Source organism: Sinocyclocheilus grahami, unplaced genomic scaffold (genome assembly GCF_001515645.1).
Source record: "Sinocyclocheilus grahami isolate Dianchi unplaced genomic scaffold, SAMN03320097.WGS_v1.1 scaffold1186.1, whole genome shotgun sequence".
NCBI classification, from domain to species: domain Eukaryota; kingdom Metazoa; phylum Chordata; class Actinopteri; order Cypriniformes; family Cyprinidae; genus Sinocyclocheilus; species Sinocyclocheilus grahami.
In genome coordinates, this window is record NW_015506365.1 from 417,651 (window position 1) to 429,830 (window position 12,180).

The 12,180-nt window shown below is 33.8% G+C and overlaps 1 protein-coding gene across 1 annotated transcript in view; it reads left to right on the top strand.

The window, feature by feature from the left end:
- LOC107567743 (seizure 6-like protein) overlaps positions 1 to 12,180 on the top strand; it is a 50,792-nt gene that overhangs the window by 24,161 nt on the left and 14,451 nt on the right. The window contains exons 2-7 of the mRNA XM_016253480.1: positions 4,467 to 4,901; positions 7,197 to 7,366; positions 8,939 to 9,125; positions 9,792 to 9,963; positions 10,042 to 10,211; positions 11,302 to 11,496. Coding sequence (XP_016108966.1) covers positions 4,467 to 4,901; positions 7,197 to 7,366; positions 8,939 to 9,125; positions 9,792 to 9,963; positions 10,042 to 10,211; positions 11,302 to 11,496 — 1,329 coding nt within the window. The remainder of the gene's footprint in view (positions 1 to 4,466; positions 4,902 to 7,196; positions 7,367 to 8,938; positions 9,126 to 9,791; positions 9,964 to 10,041; positions 10,212 to 11,301; positions 11,497 to 12,180) is intronic.

Sequence of the window (12,180 nt, forward strand, 5' to 3'; positions counted from 1 at the left end):
AGATAGATAGATAGATAGATAGATAGATAGATAGATAGATAGATAGATCGACGGATAGATAGATAAATGGATAGATAGATAGATGGATAGATAGATAGATAGATAGATAGATAGATAGATAGATAGATAGATAGATAGATCGACGGATAGATAGATAAATGGATAGATAGATAGATGGATAGATAGATAGATAGATAGATAGATAGATAGATAGATAGATAGATAGATAGATAGATAGATAAACATTATCAAGTACTAAATTGAATACTGCATTTATGTATTTTATATTCCATTTGTGTGTGTATATATTTAATACATCATTTAATTTGAATTAAAATCAAGTACTAAATTGAATACTGCATTTATGTATTTTATATTCCATTTGTGTGTGTATATATTTAATACATCATTTAATTTGAATTAAAATTTAGGATGTGTATATACTTAAATTGTAAATAAAAATGATGATCATAAATTCTACATTATTAGTTGCTAAATTGAATATCATATTTTTATTGTTTTTAATTGATTAGTTGATTATGTTTTCATCATAAAATTGCTGATTTTTTTGTGTTTATAATTAATCACTTAATTGTTTTTTTGTATTTATTTATTTTTTTTACTACGTTTGCAGCGATGTCATATCCGGAGGTTGCATACAGCAGAAAGGCAGTTTCACTGTTGACAAGCTCTCATTGTGTCTGCTTGCAATTACTGACTGGTGAAATAGTTCATTTGACATTCAAAATAGCAGGTTTAAAAAATTGTGTGATTAAAATACTCTCTCTTTCTGTAGATAATGGCTCCTGTCCTAACCAACTCCAACCCTGTAGTGTTTAGTGGCGCTGGAGTTTCAGAGTCAGATGTGTTGGCTTTGTCTGACCCACTTGCTATAAATAAAAGTCGAACAGCAATTCAACACGGCGAAAAAGATCCAGTGAACAATAGCGCGAAGTTGCTACTCTTTGTCCCTATAGATTAAATGAGTGACAGAGATAACACAGCACTCGCAAACAGTGATTATAGAAAGCTCTAGCCTCAAATCGAGCCGTTAATGGATGAAGTGTTGTTGTTTTGACACTGAATCGCAATGAATGTGTTGTAAAATCCAATTTCGCGTAGGTCAGATGTTTTAGTCATCGTATATGAATACAAATCTCTTTGATGCTTCAATTGTTTCTTCTAGACGGCGATTAGTTTAGAAGATCAAATGGAGGCTTTGCTGAACTTGAGATTGTTCATCTAAGAAAAAGATGCCTGCAATCTCATGTTTGTCTCCTCTAGAATCTCAGAAGAGATCTCAAACTGCTCTCAGAAATCTGCTATCAAGGTGAAATATGAAACATTTCTCATCAAGTTTTCCTTCTTACTATGTGTCAATAACACTCTCATTTTTCTCCTAAGGTTATTCAGGAGAAATGTTCTCCTGCAGAGTGTGTCCTGAAATATTCTCAAATGAAACACATCTGAGAATTCCTAAACAATGACATTTGCAAAATATATATATTTGCAGACATTTTCTGTTGAAGCTATATTTTAAATCTAAGTGTTATGCATCCAGTAGTCATCTAGCTTCTCGTTTGAATCTCTAATGGTGACTAATAAATTCAGGATTGCTTATATTGAGCAGAAGTGCATGTATGCCGTACAATTAACTTTCACTAGAGGACGAAGTGGCCCAGTGCTCTTCACGTCAGGTGCTTTCCTCTTGTACTCACATTCATTACATGTTTTATTGCTCAGACAACGTCCCCGGACAACACTCTATCACTCGCAGAGGGTAATAGCTTTTTTCGCCGGTGTAATTTCATTGATCAGCCACTTCCTCTTTTTTTCACCTTGAGGAATGGCTGCTGTGGTGAAAAAGCCAACAGTGATCAGAAGACGTATGCATCTAACTTAGTTTGTTATGAAAATAAAAAATAAAAAAAATAGGGTATAATGCAGTTCCACACTAAAAACAATATATATATATATAAGATAGATGGATGGATGGATGGATAGATTATATGTATATGTATATGTAAATGTATATGTATATATACACACACACACACACACTGCACTATATCAAGTTCATTGTATCAAGTTTAAGTTCACATAAATTGAAAATTTTAAATACATGTATATATATATTTTTTTTTAATGTTCTATAAGAGTTTGGGCCTATTAAATGGTAAAAATTATGGCTTTTAATTTCACTGTAATGTTTACTGCTTATATTTACAAATTTTATCATCAGATTTTGGGAATTAATCCATTTAATACAGGCATCAGAATCAGTATTGTTATCGGTACTTTCATTCATAGTACTAAAAAGATGCTATTAAACAAACATTTTAAATATACGTGAAAATATATTTATGAATACAAATTAATGTTAGGTGTTAAAAATCGAGATCATTTTGTAATTGACAGCACTAATATATATATTATATATAATAATATTAAATAGTAATAAAATAATATTAATATTAATAAAATAGGATTTTTTCTTATTTTGATTCTTTTTTCTTATTACTGTCATAATAGTTCATATACCAATAGTGTGGAATCTTAAATATTTCTTAATTTTATGTCGTTTTTTTTAAGTGTTTCGAAAATGTTTGCTTTTGTGTTTATTTCTTAGTTTTAAAAAAAACATCTTTACAATGTGGTCTCACACTTTTGGACCCTTACTGTGTATTGGAGTGTATATAGTGCAGAAAACGGTCCTTTTAACACAAAGCATAAGCATAACAGTTTGATGTCAATTTAACTGTCTAACTGGCTCATTGACAGCGTTTTGGCAGAAATGAGAGGTTGCTGTGTTTCAGTGGGCTTCAGAATGAGTTCAGGTTTGGGTGGGCGAGCAGGAGGTGTAGCTCCACATATTAGGTGCATTTCTTACCGAGTCGTTTCTCCGACACGCTTCATTTGCGTTCCAGTCCATCCTCCCCGTGAAGGACTGTCTGCAAACCTGAAACCTGAGATAGAGAGAATTATAATAACCGGCAGTTCTGGCAGTGGTCCACTCACCCGCACACACCCACAATAGTGCTGTGAAAACTAGATTCCCCCTGAGCTGGAACTCCCACCTCTTTTACATCGACCCCTCACCAGTGATACAGCTGACATCTGCCCTGAATGAATGCAGCACTGGCAGCCTGTTTAACCACGTAACCACCATAACCGCCTCATCACAAATCATGCATATTATCACTTACATGTTTGGCAACATGCCTTTCCACATGGAAATGTATAGCTGAGAGGTTGGTTTTCACAGCTCATGAGAATTAAACTCATATTCCACTCGCTCCTTCAGAAATGGAAAAAATCTGTCATCAACTGTCTTTTTTCCCCTAAAAAGTCTTAAGGGTTATCTGTGTAATTACAAAGTTACATTGTAGTTTTATCATGTTCGTTATTATTTGTAGCAAATTAATTGTAGTAGAATTTTTTTAAGAAAACTTATTACATGATAATATAGTAAATGAAAATAAACATATTTTTCCAAATTAAAAAAATGCACACAAAATATTTTGTTTCAAATAAAATGTCAATGTGTTGAAAGCAGTGAAAATGATTTTAAAAAATGACATTAATCAGTGTTATTATAGAATTATTTATATACTATAATGGTTTTATTAATATTTTATTAATTGTACTTTTATATTTTCATTTCTTTTTTGTAAAGTGCTTTTGTTATTATTTTAATATAATATTTAGGTTTCATTTTTATTTTTTTTCAGTTTTTGTTTTATTTTAGCTTTAATTTTGATTTATTTCCACATAGTAAGTGCTTCACCTTAAATGAAAAACATTGCCATGGTGACTAACTAATACGTTTCAATTTACCATATTATATTTAACATTTTATTTTAACTTTATTTCAATTATCTTTTTTTTTATATATATATAATTTTTTGATTTTTAGTTTTTGATTATAACCCTGCTGCAGAGTTTTTATTTTTTCATTTATTCAATTTGTTGTTAGCAATGAATTACTGAGCCAATACATAAAAAGCCAGTACATGGTTTTTTCCACCGAGCAGACATTATCGATTTTAATTCAGAGCTGTCAAGTTTGATTCGGCTAGCAATGTCATGTTTCAACAACAGACGGAGATAGAGAGGTCAAAATTATGTAGTGTACCTTTAAGAGAAATACAGTAAGAAAGCCATCAAATTAATGTGGATAGCAGCTCAGATCATCTGATCTTGGAAAAATTTGATGAGCAATGTTTGACTTCATACTGAGATCATAACATCTGTTTGCAGGCCTATCTTGGCATATCTGAATACAAATTGAGTCACTGTTGAAATCTCGGGCTAGTTACTGGGGTCTTTTTCTCAAAATTTTAGAAAGAGAAATACAAGTGTTGCTCTATTTGCTCTACATTGCTGTCAATGACAAACTGGCTATCGGGTAACTTTGCAGTAAGGAACTTGTTTAATTGTTCTGAAACTCTTTCTCGTTCCTCCAGATGAGTCCGGTGTGACCCCTCCACCCAGCGTCGCTCCAGTGATGCAGGTCCCAGCCCCCAAAGAAACCCCCAGAGGAGTTGCATCCATGGGGCAGGACTTCATAGAGTCGGTCCTGTCTCGTAAGGATCATCTTCTGGCTCAGAAGGGTGTGACTCTTCCCAGCGGTTTACCCCCTAATCTAGTGCCCATGTTGGGGAAGGGTCTGGGGGCCAGAGCAGAGGCCCTGTCCCCCGACCAGCCCCTCCTGAGAAAGATGCTCCCCTCACACAGCGCCTCTTTACCTCCAGCCTACGAGCTCCCCACCGAACCCCCGGAGGCCGTCGCAACGCCGAGCTGGGATACAGATGCTCCGACCCCACATCCCAAACCTTCAGGCTCCGCTGCGGCCCCCACAACTGTGAGCGCTGAAACAGCGCCTGGGGCTTTCACCTCAGGTAAGACCGAGAGTTTTACAGAAACCTAGTAGAAAACTAATAGATATTCCTCATGCTGCTGTGCATTTACACATAGATGACCTCACTAGCTCTCACTGAAAGTTAATGACTTCTGAGTGCTTTGTTACTTTTTATTGCAAATTTTCTGATATTGTGTTAAAAAAACACCAAATGGAACACCACATCACCCAATGATGTGAATAAAATATCCAAAATGAGTATTCAAAAAACTTGGTGGATAATTTTCAGTAAAAAGACATGCACATTAAAAAAAAAGTAATGTCACTGTGCTTAAAGTCATGTGACTAAATAATTGGCACAGATGCATTATTGCTAATTAAAACTATTAAAATTGTTTTTGTTCATTGCAATAATGCTGAAATAACACAATATATAAATATTAGTTGAAAAACTTAAACGGAAATTAGAAATGTTTTGGCAACAAACTGAAATAAAATAAGTTGAAGTACTAAAATTACTAAAACGAAAACCGAAATAAAAATAAAGATCAATAGAAATATTAAAAACCAAAACTGAATAAAAATGTAAAAGCATATAACAAAATGAATAAACTTAAACAAAATTTTAAATGAAAACTGAAAATATAAAAAATATATGTTTAAATAAAACATGAAAAAGTTATTTTGAAAAGTTAATTGGAAATGTTAATAAATATTATAATAGTGTACAAATAATACTAAATTATTAATAATACTAATACTAGAGCATTTAGTCTAATTAATAATAATCTATCATAATTATTACGCCAATGTCTGTTTGTACCAAGTGCAATGGCTATTTTCACTAACTCAGATATTTTATTTTTATTACTAATAATATCATATTATAAGACACTTTGCATTCATAGCTTCTGTCACGGTTTACATTAGTGTGAACAAAATATTTATTGCTACTTACACTTTGTGCAAACAGCATCTAGCTTTATTTACTCTAAGTATAAATAGCATCTACCATTAACTTAGCATGCACTTAGCATAAATAGATGTAAAAGAGCAATTTGCAACAATTTCCCCCAGAAGCGCTGATTTTGATTTTGGTGTCCTCAACTAGCCTCACTATGAAACCATGCTTGTTGAGCAGTTCACACAAGTTTTGCTTGCTTATGCAAGATCCATGCCAAACTTTAACTATCCAGTATAAACTGTCCTGAACCAGCATGGAAATTGGAGCTGGGTCATTCCATGTCAACTCAACCAGAGGTCCCCGGCTCAAATTTTTGATTTTGTAAAAAAAATTCTGAAGAAATATAAACATGTACAGTGATGAAAGCCAAAATATTAAATGTCATCAATGTATATTTATTGAGTAATCCACTATTTTGTAGAGGAGTGCAAAAATGGCCATTTTCACCTGAGATTCCGAGCCAAATTACAGGGGGATAGAAAATATTTTAGAAAGCTGGCAGCATCATTATTTTATTTTTACACAGAGATTGGTAGCTCTATTAGTAAAATGTGTTGACTTTAGCAGTCTTTGTTACATTATATGCCAATGGTGATAGTTCAAAAATGGCAAAAAGCTCTTGTGTTTTTTGCCTCAAATTTGCATGCCTGTAACTCAATAAGTATTAAAGATATCTCAATATCCTTTTAGATTCTGGTTCTTAACAAACTTTCCTTGTGGTATCTTCATTTTAAAGGCCCTCAATGATTCAGTCCCTGAGATATGGAGATCTTGATTCGGATCCATGAGTAAATTGATCACATTTTCAGAGGTCAAAAACCAAATGTGGGTCATTTTGCATACAGCTGATACTTTTTTTGTTTTAAAGAGGAATGTCTGAAGAATAAATCATGTTCAAATTTTTTCCTTTCAGCTCAATTGCATAAACATACCTGTCTTGAGTGCCATAAATATAATTTTTCTAAAGTTGTCATGCGTGTAACTCTAAAAGATGTCTTAAAATCCTTCTAGATTCTCATTCTTAATGAACGTTTCTTTTGAAATCTACAAAATAGTGGATTACTCAGTAAATATACATCGATGACATTTAATGTTTTGGCTTTCATCACTATACATGTTTATCATTCTACAGAAAAATATGAACAAAATTTTTAAAAAAAAATGGAGCTGGGGAAGTTTCTGAAATTTGCTTGATTTGACACGGAATGACCCAGCTAGCAAGCAAGCATTTCCAGCAGGGAAATACACAGCTACAGCTACATGATGTAGATGTTTTTCCTCACTGTTGTTTTCCATCTCAAATCCCCTCTGTAGACATTCTCAGACGAATGCTTGGGTTTTTAATGTCGTCTGTCTGGCATTTTCCTCCAGCTGTAACGAACTGCAGGGTCAATTTCAGCGACCCAGAGGGCTACATCGATTCTTCAGACGATCCGCCCCTCCCTGAAGGAGCGTTCCTGCAGTGCACTTACACAGTGACCGTCTACACAGGCTACGGTGTGGAGCTACAGGTACCTTTTAATATGAGCTTTGAGTATTGCTTCCATTAATCATATTTTCCTCCACCTCGAAATGATATGACAAACTGCACTGGATATTCTTGACTGAATGGGCACCTGTTAATGCATGGATCTCTTTAAATGACATGCTAATAGACTGTGTAATCCAACAAATAAGCAGCTGCAGAACACCGACCACAGCATGTGGCCCCGAGGGAGTTATCTGGAAATGCAATCTGCTGCCTAACAAGCATTTTTTTTTCTTCCCTGCAATGCAATCCTATTTCCCCTGTGCCCAGCACATTTTCTGGACACCCTCGGATACAGGTGACTACGCTTAACAACCCTGCGTCCAGTCGAACGTGCCCTCTAGTGGCACGTGGTGTAATTGCACGGATCTAATTACTGGAGTCGAGCGTTTGGGGCCGAGAGCCAGAGCCACACAAGCAGATGTTAATGAGAGAAACGGGGGTTCGTCGGAGCCGTACTGCTGCAATGCCCGCATGCAGCCAGCTCTAATCCCGTGTCCACGTCCGCTGTCCCTCTGCAGATGATTCATGCCTGTGACATAATCTCTAATTACCGCTTTAATCCACAGCCAGAGGCCTGCTGAGTGTGTGTGTGTGTGTGTGTGTTAAATATTCTGTCTCAAGGGATTTAAACTCTTCCAATTAATTTGGTATGTATACACACACACACACTGTCCTCATGGGATCGGATGAGATACGGATAATCCATGCTGGCTGTGATATGCTTTAAAGTCAACATGAAATCAAAATGCACTCTTTTTACTTAATGCATTTTCCATCTGTTGTTCACAATTTATTGGTGCATGTTATTTCAAGTAAAATAAAAAATGTTTAATGCATCAAAGTGTATTAAATCTCTCTGAAATTATTTAATCAAATATTATTTTTCTATGAAAATGTAACACCAATGACACATTTAAATGAACCATATGAAAAATATATATGTAAATGAATTACTTTTTTTTTTTTTAACTATTTAAAACCTTTGGCCTTTGAAACCTTTTATATTTTCAGAATAAAAGTGTCTAACATTGATACTAATGACAATTTTGACACTATATATAATTAAGCATCGTTTTAAATATGTTTTAAAATAAATGTGTGTGTAGAATTTTTTATATCTTTATTAAAATATTAAAAATGTACAGTATTTTATTTTTATTTATTATTATGTATTCAATATTTCAAATAATATCAGTGTATATATAACATTTATTGGATATTAAAATATTGGATATATAATTATAATGAATATAATAATCAAATGAATTTATGTTAATAATTAATATATAATTGAATTTATAATAGTTATGTGCATATACAGTGGGGAAAAAAAGTATTTAGTCAGCCACCAATTGTGCAATATTTACAGTCATTTGTTTTTATTATATTAATTATGATGTATTAATATCAGCATATATACAATTCAGTATTATAAGAAATATAATTATAATAAATGTAATAAGTTCATTTATAATAATTAATAAAAAATATAACCGGCACACACACACACAGAGATAGATAGATAGATAGATAGATAGATAGATAGATATTTGAAGGATAATCACGTACTCTTTCTTGTCCAGTTTTTCGCCTGAGTTGTGCCCTACCTCGACGGCCTCATTTTGGGGAGGTGTCAGTAAAAGATCTGCATCCCGGAGGCACGGCCCATTTCCAGTGTCACATGGGATACCACCTGCAGGGGGATGCCACACTCATGTGTCTCAATGCCTCGCTGCCCGTGTGGAGCCAACATGAGCCAAGCTGCAGAGGTGACGTTCATGTTAGTAAATACATTAACTAACATTAACTAATGGAACCTTATTGTAAAGTGTTACCAATTACATTTTACAATATGTTCACATAGAAAAAATGAAATAATATTTTACAATTTTTTACTGTATTTGTGATCAAATAGATGCAGCATTGGTGAGCAGAAGGGACATTCAAAAACATAAAAAAATCTGACCAATCCCAAACTTTTGACTGGTAGTGTATATACAATTCATTATAATAAATTATTTATTTATCTATTCATAAATAAAAATATAAATAATAAATAGAGACATATATATATACATATATTTAAAATATAATAAAATTTAATAATTTAAATAATAATAATTCATTATATAATTATTAGCATAATAATAACACATTTTCCATTATGTTCTTTTAAACTTAGTGTGGAGGGGTAATAAATAGAGACTTACTATATATACATATGTATACTTAAAACATAATAATAAAAAAATATTATTATTAAATAATACATTTCTATTATTATCATGTATACATATTAAATTTAAAATAATAATTACTTCAATAATTTCCACTTAATTTTATTTTTTATTATTTTCTTTAATTATTATTCATTTTAAAAAGTGAATCATGAACCTTACTGTTAGTGACGCATTTTCCATTATGTTCTCTTTAAGCTTTGTGTGGAGGGGTTGTAAAAAACGTCACGGTTGGCCGGGTGCTGTCCCCCTCACCCCATTCGGGCCCTAACAGCACCCTGGACCGCAGCTGCTCTTGGTCCCTGGAGGCTCCTAACGGCCAAAGGCTGCACCTGCATTTGGAGAGAATGGTGTTAGGCCCGACAGACAGGTAAATGCATGTGTCATTTAAATCAATGCATGCTTTTTATATGTATATAAGAGACTCAGGCCTTCTCCCATGATACAGGCTGGTCTTATGGAGCGGCCTTGATGCAGGTTCGGTGGTCCTGTTTGATTCCGGGCATGGTGGTCCCATCCCCTTTGAAGGAGTGATCAGCGAAGGTCCGGCTGTTCGGGTCCAGTTTATAACAGACCAACCTAACAGTCACAACACTGGATTCAATATACGCTATGAAGGTAGGTCACACCAGATATGTTGGGCAAACACATCAGACTGAATGTATATCTGCCTGTATTTGGACATTATAAACTCTGATACATAAAATATTAAATCAGGACGGTAAAGGAAAGGAAAACTGTATTTAAATTGCTTAATGTTTTAAGATACAAATACTTTTTTTTTTTTTAAGCAAAAATAATATGTTTAATGTTTTGGGAAAAATAACTTTATTATTGTACAAAACAAATAAACGTAATGTTTACACAATAATTAAAGTTTACTTTAAACATGCATAATTTGACACATATAAAATTAGGCAATTTGTCTCCTGTATTTTGAGAGACACATCTCTGTACTGAAAAAGTAAATAGTAGTAAATATTTCAGTACTTTATGCATCACCACTTTCATCAGCTATTTTGAATTTTGTTGTCATAAATAAATAAATAAATACAATCAAGAAGATAGTGATATGTAAACATGTAACATCACAACCTGAATGTTTAAAAAAGCTGGAGAAAAACTGTAGTAGACATCATACATCAGAGGGTTAAGTAACACTTAAAAATCTGTACATTTCAGTGCATTAGATCAAATATATACAGTTTTTCCAGTTACTATGAACAAACTGCTCTCAGGAACATGTTCGACTAACATTTGACAACTGAAAATCATTTAAAACCTACAATAAATGTTATGTTTTGCTTTAAAAGTGTGCTATCTTTCTTTAAACAAATACAATTGGTTTGATATTGTATCTTTTATATATTATATCTCATGCAATGACATTTGTAAATTTTTAAGTATAGCTAATCCTGCTAAACATGTTTCTCTGGATTTCGTTCGTTACTTTAGCTAACTGCATCCTCCTAAAAAAATTAATAGATCAATTCTCTATGCTCTCATTATCCCTTAATCCCTTCCTGTCCTAGCTTTTACTATTTTGAACGATCACTGAAAACTTGTATAACTGGCACTTCTTGTGTTTATTGCCATCTTATGATGAATCACTTGTATTACGCAACTGTAAGTCGTTTCGGATAAAAGCATCTGCCAATTAAATAAATCTACATGTCTAACAGAGCTTGTTCTACTTGTTCACATTTAGCATTTGAGAAGGGCCACTGCTACGAGCCGTACATCCAAAATGGAAACTTTAGCACGACTGACCCGACTTACGGCGTGGGGACGGTGGTGCAGTTCACCTGTGACCCCGGGCACTCGCTGGAGCAGGGGCCGCCCGTCATCGAGTGCATCAACACACGAGACCCCTACTGGAACGACACAGAGCCCCTCTGCAAAGGTAGAGGATTACATTACCCTACATGCTACACAACACATCACTGCCAGACAACATTTATCCTTTGCTAAATGTCATGGGACTGGCAGATTTGAAGCTAATTAAGACGTTTTCTCTAATCATGCTATGGTAATTGCATTGAATGTTAATGGTATGTTAATATTCAGAAACAACCTTTGATCTAAGCTTTTTAAAATGTCATCTTTTTTGCTGTTAGGCTGATGAAAATTCTCACATGTCGGCCAGCTCGGCCTGATCATCAGTAGTCAATGACTTTTAGTTGTTGCCCTGTATTTAACCTTGTTGTAATTCATCTTTAACGGGGATAAATGAGGTTTTCTGTGACTGGCATTAGGTCGTAACAGATAACAGCTGAACGTAACGCTGGTCAACCCCAACATGGTGTGTTACACATGCTTGTTAACGCTTGGGTGCAATTAATGCAGCATACTGGAGTCTGGAGTTTAACAACCAAATGCACAGGCCACAAATCAGAGATCGTTAGCGGACAAATCTTACTGTGCTGAACATTCTGAAGGATAATTTTGACTATAATAGAATCGAATATGAAATATTAAGATGTAATTATAATAAAAATCTTTATAATAAATAAAAAAATAAAAAATAACTGTGTACACACACACACACACACACACACACACATATGTATATATATGCATATATATA